Below are 16,483 nucleotides of genomic sequence, written 5' to 3' on the forward strand. Positions count from 1 at the left end.
ATGCCACTCTGGGGAGCCGGCTGCCTTTGTGCCACTATTACGAGGTAGTGCATGTTATAATGAAGGCGATTTTAATAGGATTTAATGCATATGGAGGGGCAAGGTCCTGCTGCCTTATGGCCCAGACGGAGGAATAAGAGTGTAATCATAAGGGTTCATTTACTGCTTGTCCTGAGCAGAGATTGATCATCTTTCATCTCTCCTCTGTGCGGAGTCCCCAGATGCTGGCAGCCAGAGAGGTAAGGGACAATCCCCCAGCCTGTATTAGGACAAGGAAGGGACAATCCCCCAGCCTGTATTAGGACAAGGAAGGGACAATCCCCCAGCCTTTGTGAGGACAGAGAAGGGACAGTCCCTGAGCTTGTGGGACAAGACCCTTATAGAAAATTTTGACGTGACAACTCAAAATGCTACAGAATTCTGAACGTAATTGGGAAGAAAACTCACCTGACCTAAACAGTATTTTTTGTGGAGACTATTACTGTGGAAAAAACAGAGACCCATGGCAGCTTTTATGGGGAGACCGTGGACAGTGGTCTAGCCATATTTATGTCTGGGATCATGCACTGCATAAAAAGTGGATCTGTTGTGGATCAAAGGGGTTACGATAATTCAGTCCAGACCTCCTGTCCAGTTATTAGAAATGCTGCCCCCTGCTCATGTCCACTATGAGCACATCCAGAGACAGTAATGCCGTAGATCATAGAGTGATTGCCCATGCCTTAGCACTTGATTCGTCTGATAGGGCAGGTTTTGTGGTGGGGATTGCGTAGGAGTTCCTCTTGTTCTGTGTTGACTCCTCATCAACTCCATTTCTCGTAAACACGTCCAGTTGTGCTCTTAATCATAACTTGATGTCCTCCCCATAACTGATTCGTTATGTTGTGCTTGCTAACGCCCGGCTGGGTGCTATAACAGAGAGCGTGGGCTGAGAAATGAAGCAATCGCACTAAGGAAAGGTGGAAAGGAAACTGTCAGTGCATCCCTCGCTTTTATTATGTGTGTGTGTGAAAATGCATGTGCATGACTATGCAGTAGTTAAAATTGGAGTGATACACTCTAAAACTATATGTTAACAGGGAGGCCCCTACCACTCTGAAACTCTAATAGTGTTAGCAGTATTGTGGACTCGTGGACAATATTTGGTCTCTTCCATTGGAGTGGAAACTGTGGCCATGCTATGCAGTACGTTATCCTAAGCCACTTTACAAGGGCTTGACACAAACTTCAGGTAGCTTTAAGGCAGTGACAACCATTTACTGTCTTTTTTGATGCAGAGCATTTATAAGTTTATCAGATTTTTTTATATATATGTTCATGTGTTGGCTAAATTTCTACATTCCAGTGACCATGCATATTTTCTCTTGGTGTCATGCAAGAAATGAATTGCAATCTAAATAAGTTAAATAATTGTAATCCAAATAAGGCTGGTTGCAGACTTAATTTATGTATACAAAAGATGGGAAAATAAAATGTTCTAGCTTAGGCAGGTGGGAAATCAGTAAGTTGGAAAAATTGTTAACTGCCAATGTTGAGGCAGAGAGAAAATGCAAATGTATTGCACAGTTCTCTTAATTCTTGTTTAACCTGCATTATTGAGCAGGAAGAGCTCCCTGCCATGGCTCGCCCTCTTCCTCTGACCTCCGAGCAGTCTGCATAGTTTGAAGAGAAGTGCTGAAAGCACAGAGTTTCCATATTGTTTGCTGCCTGATTCACATACGAGCCTGTTTACTTAGTGACAGTGTACATTATCATTGTCTGCCTCTGGAGAGCAAGAAGCAGGAGGCCTCTCTCTCTGAAAGGCCATTGATTCCAGCCATTATTCATCTGTTTTGCAGGCTTCCACTTGCTTGCGGCTTTCTGGTTGAGCAAATTAGCCTGAAGTGGAGTGTGTTTTGTTGCTTAAATCCTTTCCCACCTGGTTCATTGGACACGCTGAATGGTGGTGCGGCTGAACTGTCTGTCATTGGAGCTGTTTATCTGGTCCGAGCTGTCACTCAGGCCTCTCCACACAGCTGTGTGGAGCACGCTCAGATGGGCTGTCGGCTCGCTAATGCCCAGACCGTTGAGTGCTAAGGTAAACAAAACCTGAGCAAATGGTTCTCGTAGGATCGCCTCTTCACACAATTGCGAGGATTTAGAAAGCGGGTTCTTTGCCGTGATCTCATTCAAATGGAGCCCTTCCCAGAGTTAACTCCTACCACGCTTACTGGGCTACAGTGTGACACAGACCCCACACAGCAGAGGAGGGCACTGCTCTGGCTGTGAGAGTGAGGCATTATGGGGAAGGAGGAAGTCAAGAGTGGTGACTCATGTTGACATTTAGTAGTTTTTTTTTTTGGGAGGAGGGTCTAGATCAGGGGTCATTGGGGTTTATGGTTTTCTATTTCCTGTTACCTCGTGCTCATGATCTGATAAACAGACTGTTGCGTAGGTATAACAAACAGATATAGTTGCTTGGGCCATGGTAATTTTGATCAAAAATCATTTATGTGGACATAGGAGATGCATAGTTAAGTATAATATTACATATTTGAATGAAGGTTCATACTGGATGTGTTTGCTTTCTTCCATAGTAATATAGTTATCTTTATTGCTTATGTTATTTTATGATCTCTCTTGAGTGTTGTGTGCTATAATTTTCAATGAGGACTTATTTTACAAAGGGTAACAACTAATTTATGCAAAATGGAAATTAAATGTACTGTAGTGGTAGTCTGTAGTCCAAGGTGGAAGAGTTATTATATTAGTCTTACATAAATAATGTATAAATTAATGCATGACAAGGAAAATAAACAATAAATAAGGAAATAAAACAGATGTTCTTGTTACAATGATTATTTATTAAATTTAAAATATCTTTAGCACAGATTAAAAATCAGACACTTCCATCTATCATGATCGCCATGGGTCTTACATGATTTAAAATAAACATTCCTAAAAAACAGTCCCTATCCAGTTCAACATTTCCTTCTGGGTATCATGTCCAGTGCCTTGTCCAACCTTTCACAATGTACATTACATTTCAGGCCTTAGGGCTGAGGCAAATCTTACCATGAAACTCTTCTTGTATAGTAACCGATCCAAGTAAAGAGCATCCTGGAAAAGTTTAGATATCATTATTTTTTATCTTAGTACCACGAATAAGATCCAGTCTCAGAAATGAACAGTGCCCTTTATTCAACTTATTTATCTCAGGAGTCACTCAATTACATAAAACAAGACTCGTGTATACCCCAACCCCATTTTTGTTAAGATTTTGTGTAAGAAACATAAGCTTGCCAGTTAAAAGTAGGAAATTTTAAAGCTGGTGTAATTTGGTTTTTGTTATGTACATCAAATAGCAGGCAAACCTGGCTATCATATACCCCAAATACATATATAGATAGATATTTATTTTGTCAACACAATTATATTGCCATGACATAGCACATGGGAGTTGCTGTTGAAGACAATGACAGATTTACATTAAATCCTTAAATTCTGGTAGGCATACAAGTGGGTTTGGAGGAACTACAGGGCAATGGTAAAAATGATCAGAGACTATGCATCTCTTCTCTCTCCAGCTCCACCCAACTACTCCCTTTAAGTTGGACTCATCTGGTTTGCCTCAACCCTACCTTTACTAATGTGAAGACAGGTAACAAGAAACATGAGTATACACTGGGAAAATGACAGGCAAAAAAAGAACCAGCTAGTAAGAAAACATTAACAGCTAAGACATTTTTTTCAATGATCTGAAGTCATTTGACAAACAGTTTCCTTCTTTTTTCATTTTTTTTCTCATTTGATCTTTTTTGAACACATGCCATATGAGAGTTCTGGATTATAAAAGTACCTGAAAGAATTGCTAGAATATCAGCATGCATAGCTCTTAGTTATTTACAGTTTATTTACAGAGATGGGGCCACAAACAGAGTGTTCTATGTTTCATGTTCTGTTGTTTTATTTACAACTCTAGTTAGGAGAAGAAAAAGGCGGCATCATACAGATGTTTGAATACTCATTGCATGCATATAAAGAGATCATTTGCATGACTGAACGCAACCTTTAAGATATAACCTATGTCCAACATTTTTTTGTTCCCCTATGCTAGGAAATAGCATAATGCTGATTATTTTTAGTACTACACACTCTATGAGCACTGAGGGCCAAGACATGTTCATTTACAGTGGCCACATTAAACTCTGCTACTAAAGCAACAGTACATACTACAGAGCACAATGAACTAGTAAGGTGCTGGTGAGTGGCATTAATCTAAGTCATTCTCATCACATGAACCAAGGGCCAACAGACATCTCTCTGTACCCAGACCTGTGTTATTGTCATCAATTATGAAGGTAGTATAAATGAGGCAGGATGTACTGATGAAATATTTACTGAGTTGGGTGGTGGTGAGTACCCTTTGAGTTATGAGGTTCATTCTGTTGGCCTAAGATTCTACACAGAAGTACACACAGCACGTATGAACACAACACCAAAGTGCCTGGCTCTACCAGGACCCCGTAGTCTTCTCCCCTCTCTCCCAAAATTAACTTGGGCTTTCTTGAAATGAACTGCAGATTGATACTATAGTTGGTTATTTATTGCAAAAATACATTAACTGTATTGGTATTATTGTTACTTTATTATTATCTTTTATAATTTTGTGTTGCAACTGGAAGACATTGATCAAGCCCAAAGCCATCTCTGCATCATTTCTCCGCATCATTTCAGCCTGGGCAAGGAGCAGGATTATTGCAGTTGTTAAAGCTGTTTCTTTAAAAGCAGTTGGTAATCATGTTCTGTATTTCCTTTTGTTTGTGTGTCCCTTGTCTGCCCAGAATGCAGTGTTGCTGAAGCACTCCACAATTTTTGCGTTTTTATGTTATTTTCCAGGAGATTGATGTGGCGCTCTGGCTTGTTCATGAATACTGCTGCAGAAATGGTCAGCACGACCAAACTGCATTCTGTGCTAGTTTCTGCAACAAAAAAAGGAACTGCCAAAACATCCCATATTGATAACTGGGGCATCACTCGTAACCTGCAAGCGAGCCCACAGTGCCAGGCTGAAAGTTACATTGGCATTCATCCACTTGCAGTATTCAGCCTATAACTCACCCCCTGTCTTTATGACTGCCACTCCTCAGTATGTGTCCGCCTGCACACATTATTAGCCACAGTATCACAAGCAACCTGTCAGCTACATACAACGACAATGACAGGAAGAGATCTTATTGATAACATGGCAATCTGAAGCAATTAGCAGACAAACAGCTTTGCTGTTAGGCAGACAAAAGCGCAACCAAGTACATGTACATGTCTAGATAGTTTTAAAACACTTGAGACTGCATTGCTCCTGTCAGTGATAATGCAACCCATGTGTGTTCTTCTACATAAATGGTGCCAATTAGGAACAGTTGAATTTCATGCTGGGGTCCAAACACAGTTGATTTCACAGCTCTGCTTTTGATAGATGACAGCAGTGGGTAGCTCAGCATGTTAATGCATTATCTCATAAAGCTTATCGCCAACAGGGGTCATCAGGGTCAAGTGACAAGAGGTTGAGCTAAACAGCAATGAGATGCAATTGCTTTTGGTTCGGCTCACAATTCCTCATGCATCTTTTAACAATCACAGCATATTTATTGGCCCTTGGATGATCAAAATAGAGCTTTAAAATGACTAAACTTCAAAGCAACCATATAATTGCAAAATAAAAACAGAAATTATTAATAAGTAAGCAGCACAAAAGAAAGTTGCATAAATGGGAGTTTTATGGCAAGGATATCTATTTGTCAAATGAAAACATAAAAATACACAAAAGAAGTCAAAATAACCAAATTGACCTTGCAGGGCTACTTTTAAAATTACATGTTAGAAGACACAAAAATATCCTAGCATAAAGAGAAGACACTATGTAGATGCTCTGGCACTGTCTCATTGGCTGGTGTGCTGTATAATAATCATTACTGAATCATTACTACTGAAGAATTGAGAGACTGTATAGATTCAGCAGCTGCTATGGAACACTCTTGCCTCCTGAGAGAAACAGGGGACTTCTGAAGTGCACTGTTTCACTGCTTTTAGACAGAAGGATTATATCCTTTTTCTCAGCATGAATTGTTCAATGCCCCCTGCTGTGCTCAGATCAGTACACTCACAGTGGCCCCGATGACTCAGATCTGGTCACTGCTGCTATTTTGGGAGGATTGGTAATGTGCTGTACAGGTGGCTGGGGTGACTCAATCCCTGTCCGCCAGCCAGTCCCAGAGCAGTGATTTTAAGCTGCAGGGGTACCGGAGTCCAACCAGGCAGAAAATGCGTGCACTTTCTCATTCCATCTGATCAAACTGATCTCAGTTCAGACATTTAAAATGTATTAATATTATGAACTAAACGCTTTTAGTCAGATAAACATTGCCAGAGCAATGCAGTTTTTTTTTCTTTTTTTTTCACAGTTTAATAGCTTAAATCAAGCTGTCAGAAAGCAGATTGTACATTTAAACAGCACAGGCTGAAGAGCCACCTGCTCATTGTCTGTGGCAATTAATTCATCTCATTTATTTATTTCTTTAATGAAGATTTGAAAATTCAAGATGCGTCTTCTCCAAAACTAGCCAATTTGGAAATGAAGCGATGCCAGTAAATGAATTAGTCTCACTATTAGACAGTTATTTAACAGTGTGTGATTTGCCATTCTCCTTTGATAGCGGAAAATGGAGTGAGATTTGGACAGGTTTCAGAGCTCAGGCCAAGCGAAAACAGAACTCATGTATTGCGTATGATTATGACAATGGAATAAAAAGGGGGTTGGTTATCTATTCCGCTAGTATGAGTTTGAGACTATTGAGGTAATCTGCTTCTTTCCAAGCCACCAAATCTTCTTGAAAGACTATCCTAGCTTTGTAAGGGTTAAACCGCTTAAGAATGGTTTCTTCTTCATTTCAATCCATTGGCTTGCTGAGGGACGGCAGCTTTACAATTAAATTATTCACCAGATCCATTAGCTGTGTATAATCTACGCCATGCTACCCTGTCCTCTGATCATTACAGCATTAAAATTTCTTCCTTTTCCTGTGGTGATAAAGTTTGTTTCTCTGGACTGAAGTGGAGCACTACTGAAGGGTAGCATTATAGCTTCTTTGGATGACCTTTACTATTCCTTCCAAATAACAAACCAAAAACATAACTGAAATTGCTCAGTTTATGTATAACATTAAGGGATATCACTAAAAGATCTTTGTTTGAACTTTGTGTAATGTAAAGGAAAATATTTTGTTTATGTAAATGAATCAAGATTGGACTATTAGAGAGCAGTGTAAAAGCATAAGGCAGATTCAAGCCCGTTTGAATGATGAGGTGTTGATTTGCCACAAACAGAAATGAAATGTGTGTGTGGCATGGGGTCTGATTTAGTGGCAGGTCTTAATCCCATGACCTCATGGCCCTCCTCCCCCCACCAGCGTCTGTCTATGTGGAGCTCGTAATCTTTGTGGTGATGTCAAAATGCTAGTAAGCTGGCCTAATTAATGGGGCTCTCTCTCTCTCTCCACAGAAAGAGATGTGTCTGCAGTGGGTGGGACTTCAACTTATCATTGTATAAAGCAGGTCTCTTCCTATCATAGGGCTTTATATTCTCCTAGCTGTGCTGTAACATTGAGGATGGAGCAATATCACCAGTCAGAGTAAGATGGCAAGGCTGTGTGTTATTCCCCCCACAACACAGTGTAATATATGACTATGTTCTGTGACCACACTGGCTTCTGCTCCTCTCAGCCCGAACACTGTTTACACTGGATGCATTCACCAAAGATAGCACAGAGACTGAGAAAATACCTCCTCGGGTGACCACAATCAGTAATATAATTTCTTATCAAACCTGTTAGATTGTATGTAGGTGCAGAGTTACCAGTTAACAGTAACATTCATTATGACTCTCAAAACCTTTACCTTCATGTCAACAATACTACACTACTAGACTCCTCTACAGTACTAGAATTTACACATTATAGGAAATATACTTTTATTTCTTGTTGTTATTTTATTACTTGTTGCTGAATTACACAAAGCCTTTGAATATCATTTGTTAAAACCACTATGATTATAACATTCCCTATGAGAAAGCTGCCACAGAAGCAGAAGTCAGCTTGATGTTCTGTGAAAGAAGGAAATGCATTTTGGGCTTACAGAAAGTTGTCAGTCTGCTAGGCAATATTTGTTTTGTAAGGTGTTCTACACATTTCAAATTCAGCATTGTGGCTAGTGTATGTGCAGAAGCTTGTGCAATGATTAGCTATTTGCTTTGCTAGCCATAATGGCCTTGTCATTACAATATCAACTTGTGTGCAGTTAGCTATTAGTATACTGGGACTATGTAAGACTTGGCCCTGTTGCAGTATGAGTCTGGGAGCCGAGCATGCTGTGAGGCAGGCGATAAATGCCACAGTACTTGTCTTGTGACGTCCCTAATAAAGAAGGACACAGACTCTCTCAATAAGAGAGCAGTAATTTATTAAGCGTCTCTAACCTTTCCTTGTTCGGGTGGGACTGTGTGGGCTGACAAATGGCATGTGAAGCAACATGATGGTCCCTTATTACACAGACCCTCTTTGCTTAATCCAAAAACAAGATTCCAAGGTAATTTCACATACACTAAAAAGATTGATGAAGCGGTCTGCCTCGACAGCTTGCAAATGTTTGGGCGGATAGGGGATGGTGTTGAAGGCTGATTAAATGGAAAGCTCGTGTGCGTGTGACTGTGTGGAGTAAGATCTGTATCAGGAAAGTGTCCCCCCACAGTGTGTCTATCATTTTAATTTAGCTCTTTCCTGCAATGGAGTATAGCTTTCTGACCCATGATTACATTTTCAATTGTTCTTTGCCTACAGAACAATTCTATTGCATTGCGTATCCCTTTTATTTTAGTTGTTAGATTCCTTTTGCTGTTATTATTAAGCCCACCTACTATTCATCTGCACCTTGACCAACAGCCTAGGACAGCACTTTGATGTCAGGAGAAGGTTTACTCAGGAATTGATCACACTGTGCACTATATAGCTTTTCTTGTCATGTTACTAGTTGCTAATGTCCATAGGAAGGGAGAAACAAAACAAAACAAAAACAACAATAGTCTTTGCCCAATTACACACAGCCACTGCTTAAGAGAACAGTGTTGCATTATTTCCTAGAAATGAAATTCTTTGAACTAGGAGTGATGGAGAGATACAGAGCAACTGTGCATAGTTTGACTATACAGCAAATGAGTGACATTTTTATCCATTAATATTTCTGCCTTCTAAATGTCTATTAACTTATCACAGCAAAAACAGGTAAGGGACTGTAGAAAGAGGCATCCTTTTGATGTCATGTTTATTGACACATTGACCAAAGGAAAGAAGGCGACTGCACACTTCAAAAGGCTCTTTTTTTTTAATCTGGCACACAAACTGCGTAAAGAGAGAAGTCTGTTCACCAAACCGTGGCTGCCGTATTCTCTTTCTTCCTTCAGCAGTGTGTCGAAGACTGCACTTCTCTCTTTCTCTTTCCCCCTCTCTCTCTCTCTCCCTCTCTCTCTCTATGCTTCTCTCTCTCTCTCTCTCTCTCTCTCTCTTTCTTTCTCTCTCTCTGTCACAGGGACAGCCAGCTTGGACTGCAGCTGGTTTTCAGTGCTCAAATGAGGCTGGAGCTTTGTACTGGGTTGTTAAAAGGCTTCCATCAGTAGGGCTCTCTCAATGACTGCCAGACGATTACTATAAATATTGGCCTGCAGTTTTTAGATCAGTGCTCGGCCCATGTTATTTGAAGATAAAGAACAAGCTTATTTCATGTGCATCCTATAGAAGTCAACTTTATCCTGAAATTCTTGTGAAGCTGTCTTAGCAGTTTTTTTTGAAAGCATAAGAACATGAAAGATGCGTCTCGTATTTGAGCTCTCAGCTTAATTCTCTCTGATGTTTTTCCCCCCTAAAATGTTTTAAATGTGCTTGGATATCCAATGCAAATTCTGCATCTGCTACACTGATGAGTGGGGATGCATCAAGTGGCCAATAGAATGCTGTGATTGTTTCAATGTGCAAAAAGGCTGTGATCATGTAGTTACCCCATTTCTAATGTCTCCTCTATGGAAAAGTACTTCTAAATGCAACCAGTTAACACGTGCCACCTATATCAGAGAGGGCAGAGGGGGCCTGTATGCACAAGACTTGACCCGTTCTGCAATATTAAGACTAAAATAGTCACTGACAGGGAAGGTGTAAGGACACAGATATTTGACCTCTAGTTACAACACCTGGTTCAACTTACATTACAGTCAGATTACTACAGAGGTTACTACTCGGGGAAAAAGTTAAACATTTCCATGCAACATCATTAAGATATGATTTACAGCACGGCTGATCCTGGAACAGCACACGAGTCTCAGTTCAAAGAGCTTGGGAGCAGTTACTTCCCTCGCTGGGGTTCGAGGAGTTTCGAGGGTGACTAGAACAAGAGTGAGAGGCAGGCCGTAAAAGCATTGTCAGCAGCCAGCCCTCCTCCTCCGCTCTGTTTCACTCTCTTCTGAAGGAAACTCACAGCAATGTTTGCCTACACTGGTGTAAACTCAACTTTATTTCTTGTCAATTCAACCTTGTCACGATGTCTGCTCTCCTCCTCAGCTGAGCAGTCCTTTTCAACATTGGCAGCCGCCATTGACTCAGTGAGATGTGTAAATCCCTTTGACACAAGATGAATAGACAGTTTTGGCAACGCGCCCTGCTGCACTTTATATGGCAGCACTTAATTGGAGCACCCCGCTTCATTTTTTGGCAGGGTTTTGTAAAACATCAAAGATGCCAGATTACACTTCTCATCAAATTACTTATGGGGCATTCTACCCTGCGTTTTGCCTAAGAGATTGTAGCTGAATCTTTTAGGGAAATAAGGAAATGCACCAGTGTTTCTGTCTTTGTGTTTGCTTTTTTGTTCTGTTGTTTTTCCCCCTGAAGCCTAATTTAGTCAAAGAGCCTCAGAGAATGTAGGGCGCATATGATGCTGGAATCTCAACATTGAAAAAAGCTTTAATAGAGCCCATTGTGTGCTCATTCAGAATGAGACAGGGACTCTTCTTCTGTCCACACCATTACAAACCTCTGCAGTTTTATAATAATACTCTGCTCATCTACATATCGGCGTGCAGATTGCTGATAGCCATATCTCCTGTACATAAGGAATATATATATATATATATATACAAAGCCATTTCCCATGGTAGTTCCTTTCGTGTGTTTTTCCTCCCATTACCAGGGGGTAGGCTGAATCTTTATTTGCAGGGACTCGTCCCCATCACATAGCTCTTGGGTCATGCAGGAAGGGCTGTCTGTCAGGGTCTGTGTTCATAGGAAGCTCAGAAAGAGGTGGATATCACACAAGGGATGGAGAAATTTGGGTGGATTTTTTTCATGCACGCAGAAGCTCTTCAATTTCAGTTACAGCTGCAAATTTTGGATATTTGAAAGGTCTTCTCAGTTGTTCCAAAGGGTGTTGACTGTGGGTTTTCTCTTGTTGTTCCAGCAACAAGGGGCAGCCACCACCGTGTACTGTGCAGTGGCCCCGGAGCTGGACGGCCTGGGAGGGATGTACTTCAACAACTGCTTCCGCTGTCTGCCATCCCAGGAGGCCCAGGACGAGGCCACAGCCATCAGCCTGTGGGAGCTGAGCGAGAGGCTGATCCGGGAGAGGGCTGGCACGCGGGCCCTCTAATGCCAGGGGCCCATTTCGACACAAAACCAAGAGGGAAGACAAAAGAGGGGAGAAAAAAGAGAGACGTAGACTGTACTATACAAGAAAGCTGCCAACCCTGGATATCTTCCAGGCATATCATGTAGAGGTTTCCGTACCCCTTGGATACAGATTAAATAGAGTCAAGTGAAATCATTGCAGTCACAAGACAGTAGAAGTGTTAAGTACTGCAGGGAAATGGGAATACAGCAGGTGTGGACGGGACACTGTCTCTCTCCTTTCTCCCTCAGTGTCTCTAGAGCTTGTACTGGCTACATGTCTAGCTTTGGGAAGGTGCCTCTGCCAACTGGTGATCCAGCATATTGGGAATTTTTTAGTAAACTGTCCTTATAAAGTTGTTAACACCCACAGATTCCCCAGAAGGGGCCCTGTTTGCTTTGATTTGCAACTATTCATATTAATGGATTCCACCCATACAGGCCAAATCTCCATATCTTACACTCAGATAAAATCTTTTGAGGAGAGAATTAATTTACAAGCACAAATTGGTTTTAGTTGTCTATATCTATATAGTTGTATAGCTATACCAATATAGCAAACATTGGAATTTCATATTACTCTGGAATATCAGAGGGAGAACAGAAAAGGATGATGCAAACAGGTTTGCGTGTATGTACTATTTACAGATATGAGTGCTTTGATCCACCTGAAGAATCGACTATGAATTAAAACAATCCTGTACATGGGCTTGTTTCATTCTACTATACATAATTTATATTGAGCGCTGAGTTAATGTGCTAATGTATCTGGACATTAGAAAGGAAGACTGCTTTATGTTGTTGTATTTCATTATGCAAACCATAAAGACTAAGGACTTCCAACCTACATTTTCTCAATTAAAAAAGTCAAAAACTTGAAAAATAATGGTAATTACAAGGAGAACAAGAAGCAATGCTTTAGAAGGATAGTATTGGGTCAAAACTGTATCCGCAGCAATAGATGGTGCCAGAGAGAGTCAAGTCCGTCTTCTTATGAGATTTTTCCACTCACTGAGGCACAGAGAAGTCTTTTTTTTCTTGAATTATTGTAGTTAATCAAACATGCGTAGATATTTTTTTCATCCGAAGAGAAGTCCTTTGTGATTTTGTCATCATCAATGTTGATAGAGTTAGTCTTTTTAGGAAAAAAACAGCTGAAGGAGAAATGAAAGGGAGAGAGGCTGAGTAGGAAGAGGCTTTGAAGAATGTCACTGGGGTGGTGGGATCATTCTCAAATGTTGTGCTTTGTGGCAGTCTTGGTGCCATAGGTCGCTCTAAGCCATCAGCATTCTGTTGTCATGGTTTCTGGAAAGACAAAAAGAAAGAATTAAAAATGATTACTCACAAAACCAGTTGTTGTGTTATTTATTTTTTTTTGAGGTGGGTTTGCACTCAGCACACACTGTTCAAAGTCCTAATTTCTCCTGCATGAAACAGTAGTTTTGTCCACAACGGTTCAATAGCAGCTCATTCTTACTGTGAGTGGGTAGGAGTGAGTTGTTCTTGAACCCCTGTGGGCATAACCACATCAGAGCTGACAGCTCTCATGTAATGGGGATGATGCCTTATTTTGATTAAATCAGGAGTCCCATTCCAAATAAATGATCATTGACCAGTGTTTCTGCTCATCATGCACTCATCTTCCTGCCTTTACATGCCTATTTTGTGACTGTGATATTCACTCCTGTCCTGTTGAGTAGTTTTCAGTCTCAAAGTTCTAAGATAGGACTCTACTGCATGAGAGAGAAAACTAGTCAGCACTGAAATGAACATTATGCATATAAAATAGCAATTACAAAATGATGAGCGAAGTGAAGCTGAAATGCAAAACATGGAGTTCATCAAAGCACAGTAGGTGAATAAAGGAAGTGGGAAAAAGGAAGTGTTAAGACACTACAGCAAAGTTGTGAGTCACAATTATTATTACAGCTTTGTAAATGGCATTTAAACAATGAATTCCTAATACAGTTTGGACTGGGTGATAAGGTAGTGTAACAATGCATTTCTCAATACACAGAATGCCAGTATTGCCACTTTACACTAGAAAACTATATTGACAAAATGGTTTCCTCTCCAAAACTACAAAATGTTGCTTGTATGTTTACAGTAAATTGAAGAACTACCAATATAGTATGCTTAGTTCATCAGTAATTATGAATGGTCATCCTGTGGTCAAAAATTTTAAAGAAACACTGCACTGAGGATTATCTCATGGCAATGTTAACTCAAGCAAATCATGTTATCCTTCAGTATTATGTATTTAAGCAAGCATAAAATTGGCATATAGAGTTTGTCTCAAAGGAATAAAGGGTCCACTATGACATGTTAGCTTCTCTCTCAAGGATAGATAAGGGAAACCGAAGACAGGGCCAAGTTTTTCTGTTTTGAGAATTGTCTGGCTGCAACTCTTCTATAAACAAACCTTTTGTCCAACCAGCTTTAAACACCAGGAGAGTAAATGCCTGGTTGGCCAACCAGTCATGTAATAGAACTGACCTGCATTCTTATGCTTGGCCAGCACAGAGGTGTCTGTGTCTGTGGTGTGTTTAAACACACCCTAGAGAATCATCTAAAGCAATCTAGTCTGGAGGAGTTCCTGTTTTTATACATATAGGTAGGTTTTCAAAAAGCATGTTCTAAAGTGGACCACAACACGTAACAATGTGGCTGGCCTCCTGTCTTTACAGAAGTGTTTGACTTTGGAACTGGATAAATCAGACTTAGTGAGCTGCATGTGGGTGGGCCTTTAGTTGTGTGGTCTAATTTCTGCTAGGTATATCCAATAACAGGCCTTTCATTAAGAGTGAATTATAAGTTGGTAGCAAGAACCTGATAAATCAATCACAGTGTACAGGCATGCACACACACACACACACACACACATACACACTCACAGCACAGACATGCACCTTATGGCATAATATATAACATAATTTCCCTGAAAATCTCTGACTCATTAAAATAAAGCTGGCTGCTGTAATGGTGTGGGCGAGGCTTCCCCTTCTCCTCTGATATATTGAGCTTGCTCTCAGGTGATCATTTTTCCTGGGATCCCTCCCACGGCTTGGCTTCCAATCTAATCTCATCCGTGAAAGTGCGCTGTTTGGAGAGGGGCCACAGCTGGAAGCCAAAGGCCTCCGTCTGTGATCTGACCTCACTGCTCCTTCACCTGTGGGCTTTTAGAGCAGAGACTCTCAGCACTGTCCGCAGGGAGGGCTGCAAACTTGTTCCTCCCAACAGAATGAAATACAAAGTGCCACGGTCATATGGTCACCTGTAATAATTGTGCCAAATAATTCAGCCAATTATGTTTTGGAACAAAAACCAGATGCATCCCCAGCACTCCTTGGCCAGGGTCCCCTTTCTCTTCTTTAAAGAGTAAACTGGGGAGGGAAGCTACATTAATCAGGACAATGTGCCCAGTTGGTACAAACGCCCGTAGACACTGAGACCCTTCAGAACCAGGGCAGAGTAGTCCTGTTATAAAATCACATACGACAGGCATGCAGTAATGTTGCTTTCAGTCGTTTCTCGCCCCGACAGGTTCACATATGTGCCCAGTGCAGAGTGATTGACAGTCTCTCCCCTTATACGAGTGTGTAATGCACACAGAGCTCTGTGTGCTGAGTGCTTTCACACTGTGTGCACAGCCTGGAACCATGACCTAACATCGAGATTACACTGAGCACAGGCAGGAGATTGTGATGATTCAGAGCCCAGCTCTGCAAACTGTCCCATAGATGCTATCTGTTGAAGACAGTTATGTGCCGAGGTGACTGGCCTTATAGCAGTGCAGCACTACAGCAGACCATTCCATGGTAAAGACTGTCCTGAGTTTCTTGTTCATTCACACATTGTTTGATCTGGATATACAAATATATTCACAGCACAAATACATTTCAAAAACAATAAAAACATGAATCAGCAGCTACATGTCTACATAAATTAAAATATGAAGCTAACGATTATTTTCAGATAAATTACATGCTCAAAAACAAATGTATCAATTTCAGTAAGTGTTCTTTAATAAATTTTATTTTAAACTGAGAAAATATATATTTAATTTTTACACTTTTGGAGGAAATGCAGATTCATAATGAATCTTGTGTAGTCTGTATGTTGTTATTAGTCTGTCTTTTACAGACAATATGTTCAGTTAAAATAAAAATATTTGCAGCCAGCCTGCTTTTGGTCAGTTTCTTTTCCCATGGATCTGGTCCGAATCCCCTCGGCATCCCCCCCAAATTAGCTATATTCCTCAGCATGGGAGCAGGGTGGGAGAGTGTGGCGTGGCAGTAAAAGTGTCAGCCCGTAATGGATGTCCTGGTGATAGAGAGCTCTGCTTGTTATTTGCTGGATATTGAGGGAGGATAGCTAATGATGTGCAGCGTGTAAACCTGTTGTGGCTCTAATCCATCTGTGTGGATGGACTGGGGGAGGGGGGGGGCAGCCGCCGAGAAATGATTTGGACAAGTGGAGATAAAGCGAGCGCACTGATGGAGTCATTCAGGGGGAGATGTCAGCCGCAGCATTGTTTGCAAATGGCATGACTGGCAACATAAACTCTCGCGGTCCCATGAGCAGAGGAGGCCGGATTCCAGTGGGCTGTAGGTCTGCTAACAGTGCTGGGCTGCCCTATCTGTATCTGCCTCTGCTTCTGCCTCAGTGTGAATATGGACACGGGCATGCATGTGTGTATGCGCACACACACAATGAGGTTGCTGTGGCAGTGAGTGTTCCTACAA

General features: G+C 41.1%; 2 protein-coding genes across 2 annotated transcripts in view; one reads left to right on the forward strand and one right to left on the reverse strand.

Annotated features, from left to right (window-relative positions):
• Positions 1-11,742, forward strand: part of wwox (WW domain containing oxidoreductase) — a 305,015-nt gene extending 293,273 nt beyond the window's left edge. Inside the window, exon 9 of the mRNA XM_036534703.1 lies at positions 11,533-11,742. Within this exon, the coding sequence (XP_036390596.1) occupies positions 11,533-11,721 (189 nt within the window). The 3' untranslated portion in view covers positions 11,722-11,742. The remainder of the gene's footprint in view (positions 1-11,532) is intronic.
• Positions 11,743-12,979: 1,237 nt separating this feature from the next.
• Positions 12,980-16,483, reverse strand: part of LOC118781708 (transcription factor Maf-like) — a 115,545-nt gene continuing 112,041 nt past the window's right edge. Inside the window, exon 3 of the mRNA XM_036534705.1 lies at positions 12,980-13,043. The gene's annotated coding sequence lies outside the window, so the exon portion shown is untranslated. The remainder of the gene's footprint in view (positions 13,044-16,483) is intronic.

This window comes from Megalops cyprinoides, chromosome 8 (assembly GCF_013368585.1).
Source record: "Megalops cyprinoides isolate fMegCyp1 chromosome 8, fMegCyp1.pri, whole genome shotgun sequence".
In the NCBI taxonomy this organism is placed as follows: domain Eukaryota; kingdom Metazoa; phylum Chordata; class Actinopteri; order Elopiformes; family Megalopidae; genus Megalops; species Megalops cyprinoides.